The 16,998-nt window shown below is 33.9% G+C and overlaps 1 protein-coding gene across 2 annotated transcripts in view; it reads right to left on the reverse strand.

Annotated features, from left to right (window-relative positions):
* The window catches only part of Ddx1 (ATP-dependent RNA helicase Ddx1), a 193,717-nt gene that overhangs the window by 37,374 nt on the left and 139,345 nt on the right, over positions 1-16,998 (reverse strand). For both annotated transcript variants that reach the window (XM_035363517.2, XM_085825251.1), the window contains 2 exons: positions 14,741-14,791; positions 780-854 (listed from right to left, as the gene is read on the reverse strand). In XM_035363517.2, coding sequence (XP_035219408.2) covers positions 780-854; positions 14,741-14,791 — 126 coding nt within the window. The remainder of the gene's footprint in view (positions 1-779; positions 855-14,740; positions 14,792-16,998) is intronic.

Raw genomic sequence — 16,998 nt, forward strand, 5'->3', positions numbered from 1 at the left:
TTCATTATTTAATTTCTTTAAATATAATACAGGGCTCTAATATTTGGTGGCCACAGTTTGAAAAGTGAACCAACATTTATGGTAAACCACTGCAAAATGCCAAAATGAAATTAATAGCCCTTCTGGGCTAAAAAGAAATGCATGAAGAGAATGGAACAAAAGGAAAAATATGCAGATAACAATATTGTCATTTTTAGAGAGCAAAAAAAGAATAAAATTAGCCTTGCACCCACAACGGCCAGAAGTGGTAGACATTTTATTATGGAAGCACCTAATAGGTGGCCACTGTTGTCTCCTATGAAGAGAAGGACAGTTACAACCAGTTACAGTTACAGGATAGTTACCTTCTCTGAGATTCGAACCCAGGCCTATGTTAAAGCACTATACCAGTTGGGAGGCACAAACACTCATATGTAACCTGTAACATAGGCCACTATACCAGTTGGGTCACTAACCACTATACCAGTTGGGAGACACAAAAAATAAATAATAAGCATAGATTTAAAAAAAAATATTTGTAATAAAGATATTCTATAGTGAAAAGGGGGAGAAAATATATTTTTATGGAAGCAATTAGAATTTTATAATTTTTTCCATATATTAAGCTCCTAGATGAGTGAAGTTTCAAACAATCCCAGATATTTACGGATTTGCTTACCTGAACTATGCAAGATATTGCTATATTATTACTATGCTGAACTTAATAAAATAATACTCTATTTATGTAGCAGTTTGAGAAAGAACATGATATTAAAAACTCACAAAAAGTTAAAACTTACAACATGATGCACAGTTTCAGGAACACTGTCTTCTCCCTTCAAATCTACCCAAGTTGGAAAATGCATCAATCTTTCCTAGAAGAAAATAACATCCTTAAAACCAATAAGTGAAAATTAAATAATAGAGAACCATTGCTTTAATTGATCTAAGCTGGAACTATAGAGGAAGCTGAAATTCAATATAAATTTTAAACTAAAAATAACTATAAAAAAGTGCAGTTAAATTAATTCTCTAATTTGCAATGTTTTATTTTAATATTATATTAACTTACTATCACTTTCCTGATTTCGACAGACAAATCATTTGTCCATTACCCTCATAATAAAAAAACTGCACCTAATTTGTATTAAAAATTTTATTTAAAAATGAGTAGTTTCTTAATCATATTTAAAAAGTGCTTTCTTTTCTATGCATTAAAAAGTTTTGCTCTGGAAATAGTTGTCATTTGGGAGCACTACTGCTTTTCTAGCCTGTCTGTATTTCTCAATGATTTTGCTTACACATGAGGTTATTTCAAATATGGTATTGAATAAAACATCTCCTACAGAAGAGAAGGGCATAACCATAAGCCAAAAAATGCCTCTTTTAGTGCATCATGCAGGCAGGGATGTGGAGATCGTTTGCAGTACCACTATTGTTTGTAGAATGTGATCAGGTGAGAAAAACAACCCTCTCTCATAGATTTTTGTCAAAAACAGGATGTTTCAATTAGTCATCAGCGTTACTGTTTCATTTTCAAATACAAATTTAGAAATTAAATGTTCTTTCCTTGAGCTCTTTTAATCTCAACAATATATGTCATTTCTAAATTAATGTTGCTAGAAATAAACAGGACTATATTCTTCGGCAGATGCACATGCTTTCTAGCATACCTACTGTTCTCAATTTAAGTTGATCACAACTACAGTCATGTGTCTATATGCACACAGTCATGTCTACATACACTGTAACAACCGATGTGCACTCGGGCTGATGGTTTTGGTAATTTATGTGTAAAATCAAATAGGAAAGAGATAAAAATATTATTGCATATTATTTCATAATGGGCAGGATTAAGCAATTAGAGGTCTTGCTTTTGGTCCTAGAGGTGACCAACAGACACTCTTTCTGAATGAAATTTCTGATGAGCTTGGCCTCGCAAGCCACTTGGAAGAGTTGCTTGTACAGAAAGATATGCAAGAAAGTTCAAATCACTCACAAGCAAAAACGTATTATTCTTGCTTTCCTCCACCTACAGAAATATTGCAATAATTCAGGTTCATTTACAGCTTGCCAGCTATATAATTTTCAAGTTGATTTTCAGGTGTTTTGGGTACTTCCCTTTTTTTTCTTTCTTGGGTTGAGACATATGCTCTTTTATTCAGCAAAACCTGTGCAGCATAGCAGCCAATAAAAGCCTTGAATCTTTCCTCCCTTTATCTATTACCTACATATGCTAAAATATGTATATCTATCAATATTTACACAACAAAATTTTACTTTTCAAAAATAACAGTACAGTATGTGCCCACTTCATGTGATCATATTTGTCCAAATTTCTGACCTTATCTGATCATTTCACTTCAGTTTAAAAATTATTGTACAATATTTTGATCATATTAACTGAATTATTGTTCACAAAGTATTTACTGTGTTTTTGTATCCAAATGGACAGGACTTCAGTAGTTCAATAGCAATACCTGACTGACAGTGATTACAGAAAATGATGTCTACTATACTAATATTTTAAAACAGTAGAACAAATTTATCAGGAGAAATTTCATTATGCAGCAATGAGAGAAGCATACTACAGAATACAAAATTAGGAAATTATAAGGATAGTGCTGCATATTAAATTATGTACTTTTTCTTTCTTTTTTTAATGTCTTAGAAATTTTTTTTAATGCCTTACGTCTTAGAAAAAGAAAATGCTTACTTTGCATCTCCATTTCATATTTATTCTCTTTTCATACAGTCTGAATAATAATTTTTTATCATCTAACTAATTTTCATATCATCTAAATGTAATCACATGAGGAGATTTAAATTATTTACACTAAAATGTTATGATAATACTAAACATACAAGAGGAAAACATTACTTATACATACAGAAAGTATTTGATAAAAGAACTATAGGTGGTATTTCTTTAAATATTCAATCATATACATTCATTTTGAATTCCAAAATATCTAAAAATAAATCAGAGTATTTTATGAAAAACACATTTATAACAATGGCATGGGCATTGCGATCCCATTTAAAAACTCCTGAAAACTAGCGAGCAGTATAATTCAGAACATTAATGTGAAACACATACATGGGACACCTCCTAATATTTTGCCGTGGGTATATGATATTTACATTATTTACACTTTCATCTATATTTTTCATGGTGTTACTTTTCGAAGAAAGTGACACCACCTTTAAAAAAGCACAACCCAATATTGCATGTTTTGCACATGTACCGGGATCTGTATCAGATTCACTATCTGAAGGCAATTTGAGTAGCACTTTTAGTATTTGGAAAATAATTAAAAATAAAATTTTTAAAAAAACTAATATTATATCAACAAATATGAACTATGAACTATAAAATAAAATTAAATAAACAACTACAACTCAAAACTATCAAATATAGCACTAACAAAACTTCTTTGAATGAAAGCAAAAGAGGAAAATCAAACAGCTAACTGATAAAATTACCCCTGACCTTCAGAGAATCACCCTAACAATTTCTTAGTTGATAACCAAACCTCCTCCCCGCCCCCCCCCCAAAAAAAAGGAGAGAGAGAGAGAGAAAAGAAAGAAATAGAAAAACAGGAAATAAAACCCAGATGTGGATCCACTTTTCTATTGTCAATGAACTGACCGGAGAGCTGCAGAGAAACAAAGATGTTGGTCTAGTTTTAGTCTCTCAGTGAGCACACTCTGGGCACACTTGATGTTCATCGTTCGATTATAGGCAAGATTTCAAGGTAAAAATTTAAAACTAATATAAAATAAGGAGATTAACATACAGCCAAGAAAATAACATAGAAATTTCCTTTTCAAACAATTCCTTTTATATCCTAAAAACAATCAGGAAGATTTCTTTCAAAAATGAGGGTCTTTAAAAACTAATAGCTAAAATATATGACTGGTTTGTGTTGCGCTGCCATCTAGTATAAATAACGAAGCTTCAAAGTAACCTATAGTAAACTATAAATCATTTTTTATTCTTTTGTGTGTGTGTGTGTGTGTTTACAGAAGGAAAGTTTTACGTCACCGTGCCGCAAAGGGTTAAAGCACCTTTCTACATGCAGTGCAAAAACTGTTTTCGAAACATGCTATACCCTATTTTAAAGAAAATTTGTAATTTCAAGTACATGTCTACAGCAAATTTCAAGGGAAAAAAGCATGACACCAAGTTTTTCAAACTTGCTTTACTTTATTATGTATGCACTTAGTAAACTAAAGTTTTACTTTAATGATGTGTACATGTGAATGCTTTCATTCTTGAGTAAAGATTTCAGCTACAGTTTTTACATTTTTCTTTCTCAGATGCAACTACTATTATAGTATTCAGATACAGGTTTAAATAAATTTAAATGAAATAAGTTATGCAAAACAATTATTAAACCACATAATGAGATCCTAAACTTACGGCTTCTTTAACCCATTAAAAAATGCTCTTACTTGTAGGAAAACCCGAGTGTTGCATTCGCGCAACTTCAGCGGAATAAGACTACGGATGTTTACTGAGTAGAATTGTACTCGTGCGATGTTTCCTTTAAGTGGAGCACTGGATTACTTTTTAGCTGTATAATGTTTTATAAATCTACAAATCACTTTACTTGTAATTAATTTAATATTAAAATATACATTATATTTCTTTTACAAATACAGATTATTTCAATTGAAAGATTCAAGCATGAAAAGCTTCACTACAATCATGATGCAAAGCTACATTACATACTTTGCATCTATAAACAGTCTGGCTATGGCACTCTTTACAACTAAGTCCTTTGTTATTATCGGACTTTACAATAAAATGTCTACCATCTCCATGCAATGTTTTTTGAATGCTGAATTTTCTAGGTCTTCCTGTTGCTGATCTATTTCTGGCTAATTTTATACTCTCAATAGGAGTTTGCAAAAGGAATAATGCAATCTCGCATCTGAAATCCAAAAGAAGACTTTTTATTTCCAGTAGTAGAAAGTTGTGATATTTTCCATGCATTTATCAAACCTACATCAGTGTAATTAGTAAATATTGGCCACGATCATTTTTTGCCACAAACTCTTATTCTGTACTTGGCTACTAAATTGTTACGTAAATCGACTCCACCCATTTTGGCATTGTATTGTTCAATAAGATGAGGCTTTTTCCTTTGTGTTTTTACTCCTCTCCACTAGTTTTACCTTGTATTTTGTCTTTTATTAGTTTCTTTTCTATCTTTTTCTTCATTTTCTTCCTGAGACTAGAAATGGATAAAAAAGGAACCGTCAATTATGACGGTTTCTTTTTTTTTATCCATTTCTAGTTTTCTGCTTTTTAAACTTTTTCGTATGACTACCACTGCTTTTAGAAGGCTGAAATTTACTTCTTACGTGAATTTCAACTTCCGCAGCAGTATCATTTGGTAAAATATTATTATCATTTATTTAAAACATTGTCATTCCCCCTTCTTCATCACTAGCTTCTGCAATTTCTGACGGAACAACAACAAGATCAGTTTCCTTTGGTCATTATTAACATTATTATCATCTGTTTCTTCATCAAAAAATCTTTGAAGGGCTTCTTCTAATGTAAGATACCTTTTTCTAGGAATTTTTAAAGCAGGCAGAACATGAACCAGAACATCAAAAGGAATGAGTAAAAAAGGAGATTACCTGTTTTCTGCTGACGTCACGTCAGCGTAACATGTGTTTTCCCTTCCTTCCCAACACAAATATAAAATCTGATTGATGTTATGTGCTGATTAATGGTGACCTTGACTACATATAGATCACTCATAAAGACGGCGATTCTTTTGTTAAATATTTTCAGCAAAAATACCCAGTCAAAAATTTTGCTTAAATTATGAGATTAATTATTATAAACAAAATTATTGTTGAGGGCAAATATTTTTTTACAGAAATAATCTACATAATATTCCCTACACAAAATCATCTGCTGGTATAAAATATATTAGGTAGTTACACCAGAGGCTAATGGGTTAAGCAATTAAATTTTTGAAACTAAATTTCAAAAAATGAAAGTTTTGCTATACTTACAGTAAGATTGCAGAGGCATCATCTACTTAAGCTTTGTATATTTAAAATTGAATTTAACCTTGAGTTTTCTCAAAGGAATAAATAGATTAATAATTTACGGGAAAAAAAGCTGAAATATAAGGTGCCAATACATTAAATTCATAAATTTAAAAAATAAAATGGTGATTCCTTTATTGTAAGCTTAAACTATCCTAAACAACTGAAAAATTTCATTAAAAATATCTACTTTAATTTACCTTAAAAAATTTCTTATGTTGCTAATCAAAATCAATGAATAATCTGAAATATGCTCACTGACTGAAGTTTTCAACCAATGTTCAAAGATGTAATTATTTAATTATCTGGAACCGAATGCAAAATGGGACTTTTGTATATAAAATATACAAATCACGCAAGTAACAGCATGTTGTACAGTGGACGCATGCTGAAATTTAGTATAACATATATACTATAGAGTTTAAATAGAATTTATATATATATAAAATAGAATGTATATGAATACAGTATAAAGTTCAGAGTATAGTTTATGGTTTTTGAGTGTGATCAGTATTCATTAGTTATGACTCAGAAGCATCATTAAAATGAAATGCAAAAGTGGCAGTTAATCCATAGACTAAAGTAAAGTCTAAACACAAACTGAGGTCAAAATTTTAGCAACCCCCAAAGCACAATATAAAGAACTTAAAACTGATTTTTAAGTAATGATTGAATTAGCAGATAAATTGGTCAAAAGCAAATGAGAGCAACAGCTACATCCAAAGGTAGTTTTCTGACATTGCCATTTCAAAGAAACCATGAAGAGACAATAAGAAAGTTGGTTTGAGACTTTCATGCTGTTGCAGGAACTCAAACCAGCCACAGTTCTACTGCTGCCAAAGGATTTCTTGAAGTTGTATTACATGGAGAAAAGCCACTGGTTTGTGTCACTTTATCCTTCAGAGGAATCCATTTACGTGATGCTGTTGTCATGTTCATCAGAGGAAAGATAAATGCATCCATGTAATTTTTAATGGCAAGTCTAGATATAACTGTAACTGTGGTTTTTAGACATGTTTTGATATGTGAGGGAGCAAAGGAAAACAGCCTGCTTCGCCAAGTCTATGAAAAATCTATTTCCATGGAAATGTTTCAGGGTTTGGAGTGAAATTAAAAATGACTACCACACTGAGACGCACATTTCTGACAGAGGTTCTGTAAACAGTCACAGATGCAGGACATCTGCACTGAGCATTTCTGGTGTCAGAATACTTGAAAACAGAAGCTATCAATTGAATAAATTAGACAGCTTAATTACCAAATTATGAACCTGACTGACAATGTAAGGGATGCTTTAGGACACCAAATTATAGCATGCCAATGAATTCTCTAGCCCACTAAGATCTAAAAAGTGCATTTAAGTGGCATGTAACTCCACAAGATGTGATCAACAAGTTGGTAAATTCTATGAAATCAAGATGTAAGGTTCAGAAGTGGCCATACATTATATTAAAAAAAATTGTTGCAAAACAGAGGATATCAATATTTTGAGATTAACCAACTGGCAAACATAGTAACTTTTGTTAAATAATGCTTCCTTACAAAATTGTTTTTGATCATTTTTCAAAAAGTAACAATTAAGTTATATTGTAAGGATCTTAAGTTTTACTAACGTTTATTTTATTTTAAATCTTTACTATCACTTCTTATTTTCTACTTCCGGCCAGAATTATAAGCGTGAAGGAGTTTATGCAAAGTTGTCTGGCGAACGCCAAGTATTTAAGTGTGGCCTTTTTGCCAAGCAGGAGGAGAGGAAGCCGTGAGTTCGAAGCAGGCCGCTTACCTTAGAAGTTACGCAGTTGCTACTTTGCCTTCCAGGCCAGAGGTTTTAATCCTCTTGATAAATTAAACGTATTGTAGTGTTCACAGTCTCTGTGCTACATACGCTTCCTGTTATTATAAGGCCAATCTTATTCTAAAGTTAAATTAGAGTTTAGTTTTATTTTGATATCTTTTAAGTTAGACCCCGAGTGGAGGGTCATTGTATTCCGAAGTACGGAAGTCATTGTATATAAAGAAAAAAAAAATAAAGGGTTTTGTATACCCTTCGTCTGTATCCTGTCTACTTACTACAATTAGTGAACATAGCTTTAGTAAGCTCTCTGTTCTAGTCAGGTCATTGTATGTTTCCGAAGAAGGTTAGAAGAAACATTGAACCTGATAGTGGCGCCCGACGAAGAATAACCATGGCCGAGTTTCAAGAAGAACCTGTGCTGCCTGCAGAAACAGCTCAGAATCCAGAAATGCCAGCTGCCGCCCTGGAAGGATTTGGGTATATTGTCCAGACCATGCGCGCTTCGATGAAACCAGAAGCAACGTTTAATGGAAACTCACAGGTAACCAGTTTTTTGGAAAAATTGGATGACCACTTCATGCTCTACCCCGTGCACGAGTTTCAAAAAGTTACCTTAGCTACCAGCGCTTTGAGGGGCCAAGCGCTTAACTGGTTCAAATGTATCGGCAGAAGTCTCTTGGGTCAAGCAGGAAGTCCCACCTATACCTACGAAAATTTCAAGACTGCCCTACTAAAAGCCTTCCCTGTTGTAAGGGATCGTGCGAAATTAGAAACAGAACTTTTCAGTATATATCAACAAAGAATCGAAAACCTCTCGAGCTTTATTTTAAGAAAAATTCACGTTTTCAAGCTCTTGTATGGAAACCGTCCGGATCCTGAAATAATTCAAGTGATTTTGCCGAGGTTACTACCCCAAGTGCAAGACTTTATTGAATTGAGAAATCCGACTACACTGGAAAAATTATTTGAGCTAGCAATCCAGTTTGAAAGTAGAAGAACGGCGGACGTCGAAAGAAGACGCCAATATCAACAGCGAAACCAATTTGGTACGCCAAGACTACAGCAAACTCAAGCACATGGCTACGGAGAAAAAGCGAATCAGTGGGCAAGGAAACCCGAGCATTCAAAAACAGCCGGCGAACGTCGACAGTTCAATAGCAACCCAGGAAAAAAGTCTCAAGGCCAGTGGAGAAAGAAGGAAAGCACCGAAAGAAAAAATAATTTAAACTAAAACGGATTTCTGCTGACGAGAGGGTGCGGAAATCCGAAGGCCACGAAAACCCCTCTTCCTACAAGTTAAATACAGTAATGGTGAAAAATTTAACTCTTCCGAAGATTGAAGTCTTGGTAAATAATATCCCGGCCACCGCACTCCTGGATACCGGCGCGCAGTGTTCCTGTGTGGCAGAAGTCTTTTTTAGAAAGTATTTTCGCAAATACCGCATATATAATGCGGATAATACAACAGTATTAGCGGCGCAAGGAGAACAATGTAAGTGCGTAGGTAAAGTACCTTTGTACATCCGTATCAAGGACGAACAAGTAAAGGTGATGTTTTTTATAGTAAAGAATTTGCAAGCACACTTAATACTAGGAATAGACTTTCTTTCAGACGCACAAGCTACACTGGATTTTAATGAAGCGTCTCTTAAGCTGACGATGAAACCAGTGCGTGTAGAAAAGGTTGAACCGCCAAGGGTAAATCTCGACCACCTGCCTAATGACGAGCAAGATAGAATCCGACAAGTGGTAAGTGAATTTGCTTCCTTATTTAGTGATATTCCAGGATTTACCCAGGTTACTAACCATAGTATTGACACCGGAGATGCATTGCCGGTTCGTCAAAAACCATACCGGTATGATAAGAATAAGGAAAAAATTATAGAATGGCATATTACCGATGTGCTACGTAAAAAGATCGTAACGCCTATCTCAAGTAGTTATGCTAGTCCGGTGGTTTTATGTAAGAAAAATAATGATTATCCTTTGGAGCATCCAAAAAGGTGGAGATTCGCTATTGATTACCGTAAATTAAATTCCATAACGAAATATCCGGTATATCCGTTACCGATTATAGAAGAAATTTTAAGGAACATAAAATCAACCAAATTTATGACAACTTTAGACTTAACGAATGGTTATTTTCAAATAGGGATCAGGCCTGAGGACGTGCCTAAGACTGCTTTTATAACCAAGTCTGGCACTTATGCATTTTTGCGAATGCCGTTTGGCCTTTCAGGCGCCCCAGCAACATTTCAGCGATGCATGGACATTGTGTTAAGACCTGTTCTCGGAAAGTCCACATTTATCTATTTAGACGATATCATTATTACTAGTGATAATCTAGACCAACATGTACAGGATTTAAGACAGGTGTTTTCTTTATTAAATGAGGCCGGTCTAAAAGTTAATGTCGAAAAATGCAAATTTGCAGCCCCTGAATTAAAATATTTAGGTTACAAAATATCGCAAAAAGGGATCGAGACAGATGAATCAAAAATAATCGCTGTACAAAAGTATCCGACTCCAAACACGGCAAAGAAGCTCTCTTCTTTTCTAGGACTTTGTTCATATTATAGGTCCTTTATAAAAGATTTTGCGGCTATCGCTGAGCCATTGTTAAAATTAAAAAGGAAAAAGGCAAGATTCTCGTGGACGGCCGAAGCCAATAGTGCTTTCGAAAAATTAAAACAAGCATTAACGCAAGCCCCTGTGTTGAAATTTCCTGAAAAGGATGAAAATTTAGAAATTTCAGCGGATGCTTCGGATTATGCGGTAGGAGCGGTACTCTCGCAAAATCAGCAGCCAGTAGCATTTTTTAGCCGAACTTTAAATCAAACACAAAGAAACTATTCCGCGACCGAGAGAGAGGCACTTGCAGTTCTGTTAGCAGTGCAAAAGTTCCGAGTCTATTTTGGAAAGGCGCCGATAACAGTATATTCTGATCATGCGGCGGTAACTAGATTGTACTCTGGAAAAAATTTATCCCCAAGGTTAATAAGATGGGCACTCAAGCTGCAAGAATATAATCTGGTAATCAAGCATACCCCCGGAAAGGAAAATATCGTAGCAGATGCCCTGTCACGAATTAAATTAGACGAACAGGGTAATACCGTAAAAGTTGCAATGCTGACAGCGTGTACAATAAATTCCCGAGAAACTGTAATAACCGAACTGGGTAAGGATCCTGAGTTTGGAAGTATTTATGAGTATTTGAAGGATCCTGAAAATTTTAGCCACCAAGATATTGTGGCGATAAGAAATAGGGCGGCCCATTACGAACTAATAGATGGTCTATTATTTTATACAAAAACTACGAATTCCAACAACGAATTTCGACCTGTTATCCCAGCTAGTCTTAGATTAAATATCCTGCAAGAGCTCCATGACAGCCCTTTAGCTTCTCATGCTGGTATTCGAAAAACTACTCAATGCGTACGCGAGGCAGTCTACTTTCCTGAACTGCAAAAGTTAACAAGGGCGTATGTCCAGTCCTGCCCAACATGTCAAGCCGTTAATTATATTAATTTCCGCCCGGCCGGGTTTCTAAATAGTATTAAATCCGAATTTCCAAATGAAATAATCGGTATCGATTTATTGGGCCCTTTCCCAAAAAGTCAGTTAAACAAAAGTCGCTATCTCCTTGTTATAGTTGATCATTTTAGTAAATGGACCGAAATTGTTCCCTTAAAACAAGCCTCCGCGAAATTAGTTACCGATTCTATTTTAAATAAATATATTTTAAAATACGGGGCGCCCCTAAAAGTTATATCGGATAATGGTCCTCAATTTGTAAGTAATATATTTGAAGACATGTGCCAAAAACTGGGCATACGTCATTTAAAAATGGTCCCGTATCGGCCGCAATCAAATATAGCGGAACGGGTCAACAGAAATATAGTGAAAATTATCCGTAGTTATGTTAAAAATTTTCATAAAAGCTGGGATAACTATGTCAATGAATTTGCTTTCGCCCTTAGGACCGCAAAACATGATACAACGGGAAAAACTCCTGCTGAGTTATTTCTAGGCAGAAAGATTATAACACCGTTAGATAAACTATTTTATGTGCAACAAAGAGCCCCAGAATTTAAAATGGGTGATATAGAAAAACTAATAAAAGAAGCAAAAAAGAATACAGAAGTAGCACAAAGAAAACAAAAATTGTATTATGACTTGAAACGACGGGGAGTAACTTATAAAGTAGGGGATGAAGTACTAAAAATTAAGCATTCACTTTCTTCAGCACCAGAAGATAAAACTGCCAAATTTTTCCCACGCTTTGAAGGACCATATGTTATAGAAAAAATAACTCACGCTGTTGTAGTATTAAAGGCAAGAAATGGTGAAACCTGTTCCGCAAACATTGACCAGATAAAACCATTCTATGACCGTAATAAAATGCAAATCTTTTCAGATCTTTTGCAGGATCCGGTACGGCAGACATCGCAGGTACAAGTTCCAGAGGTGGGAAAACGACAAGTACAAGGGCAAGCCAATGAGAGACAGAAGCAAGTGAAAAGAAAATTGCCCCGCGGAAAAATTGAAGGTACAATGAAAAAGAAGCCGTTCCACCGTCCAAAAAACAGAGTTCACGAACACCCCCAGAATGAAGAAGGGAGAAGGACGACGTATGTGGAAAAGACCGGGAGAAAGGACGGCAACTATAACCCGGCTGTGAAACGGAAGATTGACTCATCCGACAGAACTCTCCGCAGCAAGAGTCGCCGAACTGCGGAAGGGCCATCAGCGGCGGAGGAAAAAGTACAAGAAAAATTTGAACGGCCAACAACGAGGTCCAAGCAGGATCACGACAGAAGTTTCCCGGTTCCACCAAGACCAGCTGCCTTCAAACGGCCAAGACCACAAGCAGAGGACAGAAGGAAGATGTTCAAGGGTGGCCGTAGTGGTGAAAAACGGAAGCTTCCAGAGGAAAGCACTGAAGGGCGAGCCCGTACAAGAAGGAGGATCAACCAAGCTACGGTCTGCAGCACCTTTAAAGACTGGGCCCAGAAAAGGATGTCTGAATATTACAAAGATAAGTAAAATTTTGTGTTACTTTACAAACTTAAGTTAATCTTTCATTCTTACTGCAAGTGGCAGATTTGAAGAAGTTTTACCTCATGCGAGGTCTACCTTTATCGCCAAAAGGGCGAGAAATGAGTTGTGACCGATTTTCTTATTATGTTTTTCAATTACTCGCGCGTAAAACTAAAGTTGATGTATAATAGCGTTGTATAAAGACTTAAATATTGTATAAATTTTACTTAAAACATTCTAACAAGAAAGAAGTTTTAGTCTGAAAGACTTTTTGAAATGTAGTATTATTTCAATGTAGAAAGAATTGGCACTTGCTTTGAAAAGAATAGAAGTTAACAATGTACTACTAATGTATGTTTTCAAATGTGTAAAATTAACGGCATCTTGATATGTTCTTGTATACATGTGAACTGTTATTTTGAATGTTTAGAAATAACGTGATATGGTAAAAGTGAAAGTAATGTTAAAAAATTTGTTATTCGTGTGACTGTAAAGATTAAATCATGGTGAATATGTGTTAAAGGTTGAATGATGTAGTTAGGCTCTCTGACGCTACACTTTAGAGTTAGCCACTTTCAGAATAGTACCTCAGGGTCTAGAGTTGAAATTAGGGTGTGTTAAGAGGTCTCGTATGTTGAATTTTAACACGTTAGTGTTTTGATTGTAGGAGGAAGTGTTGAACACATAGACAGAAACACATTCGTGTTTGGTGTTTTTACAACACATGTCAGAGAGCACGGGGAGAGATAATTAAAATAGTCATGAATGAAATAAGAATGTTAAGAAAAGTATATTCTATATGTTATTTGCAATGTCATTCTGTAACATTTCATTAAACTAGTTTTCCTTCCAGATCTCTGGAAGGAACCAGAATTGAATAAAGCTCCTGTTTTGATGCAGTACAGATGAAAAAGAAAAAAGATTGTTGTATATTCCGGGAGCTGCTATTGTAACAAATTTCTTTCTTTTAAAATTTTCTAGTTTCTAGCTAAGTTATGTTTGTAAAAGTTTGGCCTCGCGTTAGTTTCTAGAGCTAAAAGTTTTCAACAAGGTCGTTTTAGACCTCAGTTTCAAACTAATTAACTCTGGCGGGAAGTATGTAAGGATCTTAAGTTTTACTAACGTTTATTTTATTTTAAATCTTTACTATCACTTCTTATTTTCTACTTCCGGCCAGAATTATAAGCGTGAAGGAGTTTATGCAAAGTTGTCTGGCGAACGCCAAGTATTTAAGTGTGGCCTTTTTGCCAAGCAGGAGGAGAGGAAGCCGTGAGTTCGAAGCAGGCCGCTTACCTTAGAAGTTACGCAGTTGCTACTTTGCCTTCCAGGCCAGAGGTTTTAATCCTCTTGATAAATTAAACGTATTGTAGTGTTCACAGTCTCTGTGCTACATACGCTTCCTGTTATTATAAGGCCAATCTTATTCTAAAGTTAAATTAGAGTTTAGTTTTATTTTGATATCTTTTAAGTTAGACCCCGAGTGGAGGGTCATTGTATTCCGAAGTACGGAAGTCATTGTATATAAAGAAAAAAAAAAAAATAAAGGGTTTTGTATACCCTTCGTCTGTATCCTGTCTACTTACTACAATTAGTGAACATAGCTTTAGTAAGCTCTCTGTTCTAGTCAGGTCATTGTATGTTTCCGAAGAAGGTTAGAAGAAACATTGAACCTGATAATATTTCCGTTTACATCCTTTAATTTTGACAGTGTAATATCAGACATACACAATGGCAAGTATCTGCTATGTATGATTTAAAGCATCCTGAGTGTAATAACCATTCAGTTAACACATCACAGCACCATATTCACATTTTTTTTTTTTTTTTTTTTTTTAAATGGGGAATACTTACTGCAAGCTTCTTAACATCAAATGAATGCAAAGTGGCAGAGCACACAACCATCTGAAAATTATAAAGCACCATTTAATCCAGTAAATTATTAAAAATAATGCTACAAATAATAATAGCTAAATGGTTCTCTGCAAAGACTATTTAAGGTAGTTTTTAAACTCACAAAATATTATATTAGTTATAAATAAACTTAGAAAACCCTAAATTTGAAATTAATTATTTGCATACACAAAAACAAAGAATCTTAATGCTTCATAGATAGTGTAGTAATAATATGAGTATATAGAGAACTGAAGAAAACTTAGAGGCCAACATACCTATGCAGGAAATTTTACTTATAATATAGTAAATTATAGCCTCTAAATCTAACTTTAAAAATACTGAGTAAATATGCTTATCAGCTTTACGTATCTTGTACTCCTGTACGTAAAGTAGAAAAGTTTTGTGGTGATTTCTCTTACTACAAGTAAGTGTTCATATCATTCTTCATACTGCATGATGCCAAAATATGAACATTTCAGAAGCCACTTGCTGCAGCATTTCATGCAGAATTTCCGGAACTTTTTATATTATATTGACTTCTTGGATCATTTTTAATACACTCTCCTTTTAGCCAATGTCCAAGAATGAAAAATTCAGGTGGGAGTGGGGATAAGGGTTGCAGAACATGAATGGACAAAGCCCCTGGATTCAGTATAAAATAAACATTAAACCAGGAATATCCATATTTTCGGAACTACTGGGCCTTGTAGCCAAACAAAGATGTATCAACAGTTTCACTGCATAACAAAAAATGCAGTGAATAAAGAATGAATGAATCATGAGGGAAATACAGAGTTTAAGATTTACAAATAATCACAATATAAACTGTATTAATATAGCAGTTGTAAAATTACATTTGCTTTATATATATATATACATAAATAAGATATTTATAGCCTAATCCACAAAGACACGAAAAAAATAAAATCCAAAATCAATAAAATTTAAAAATCCCTGTTAAATATGTAAAAATTAACCAATAGTGTTAAACCAGAAAAATTATAGACAGAGGAAATACAAAAATTACAAGAATACAAATTATATAAAACTAAAAATAATATAATAAGGGAGAGGAATGCAATCAAAATCTGATTCAACATTATCAAAAGGAGGTAGATCAGATTCAACTAAGCCCCTGTCCCCAAAATTATCCCAAAATCCAAAATTAGCTCATTTTTTGCTGAACTGTTATAATTAAATAATTTAGAATGGTTCATCAGCTAATTTTAGATTAATAGAAATGCAGTAATTTTTCGGGGGACAGGGGTTCAATTGAATCTGATCTACCTTCTCTCGATAATGTTAAATCCAATTTTGATTACATTCCTCTCCCTTTTTACAGCTTTTGCATTATTACATATTTCTTATTTCTCATATCAGTAATTCTTCTGGTGTAATATGATTGGTTAACTTTTTATATATTTATTGGGGATTTTTAATTTTATTTTTTTCGTGTCTTCGTGGATTAGGCTCTAAATTTCTTATTTCTTATCTATAATTGATTAAATTTCAGCAATATATTGCGTAGAAAAAATATTAAGTTAATTTTGTTTTAAAATAAAAATTTTTGATATTGTAATATAGAGGGTGTTTACACATTTTTGTAATGATTTTGATTTTCTCCATGAATTTAAATATTAATTTTAAAATACAAGGTTTAATTATTGTTAAATAATCATTTAATTATTGCAGCATTAAAAATATTCTTCTCTTTAAAATGTCGCTGGAAAGTAAATATTGCATCAAAGGCTATATATTTGCACTGTCCGAAAAGCACTGTCTTATTCAATTATTAAAACAAGATATGAAAAACATTGATTTAATGTTTCTACACATAAAATAAATGACATAACTAATATGAAAGAAAAGAAAAGTTTGCATCTGACAGGGAAAAAGGCAAAAAAATGTGATGTGACTTGAGATTTGACATCTCATGTTTTAAAGGAAGATTCAGCCCCCGAAGAGCTATTGCAAAATCTTTAAATATCTCTGTAGGAACTGTGAACAAAATTATAAAATCAGTTTGATATCAAAACAAAAAAACATGATGTTCATCGCCTAACGTCGAAATATATTTCTCAGTGTAAGATTATGTGGAGATTGCTCTATGAAAATGATTTGGCAGGTGAAAAATTGAAATATATAGTTACAAATGATGAGGCTTGCATGTAATTATCTGATTGTAATAGAAAAAGAGGAAAAAAAGCCTTAATATA

The sequence above is a fragment of the Stegodyphus dumicola genome, chromosome 10 (genome assembly GCF_044657685.1).
Source record: "Stegodyphus dumicola isolate Sdum_Otavi_A_Nest chromosome 10, ASM4465768v1".
NCBI classification, from domain to species: Eukaryota; Metazoa; Arthropoda; class Arachnida; order Araneae; family Eresidae; genus Stegodyphus; species Stegodyphus dumicola.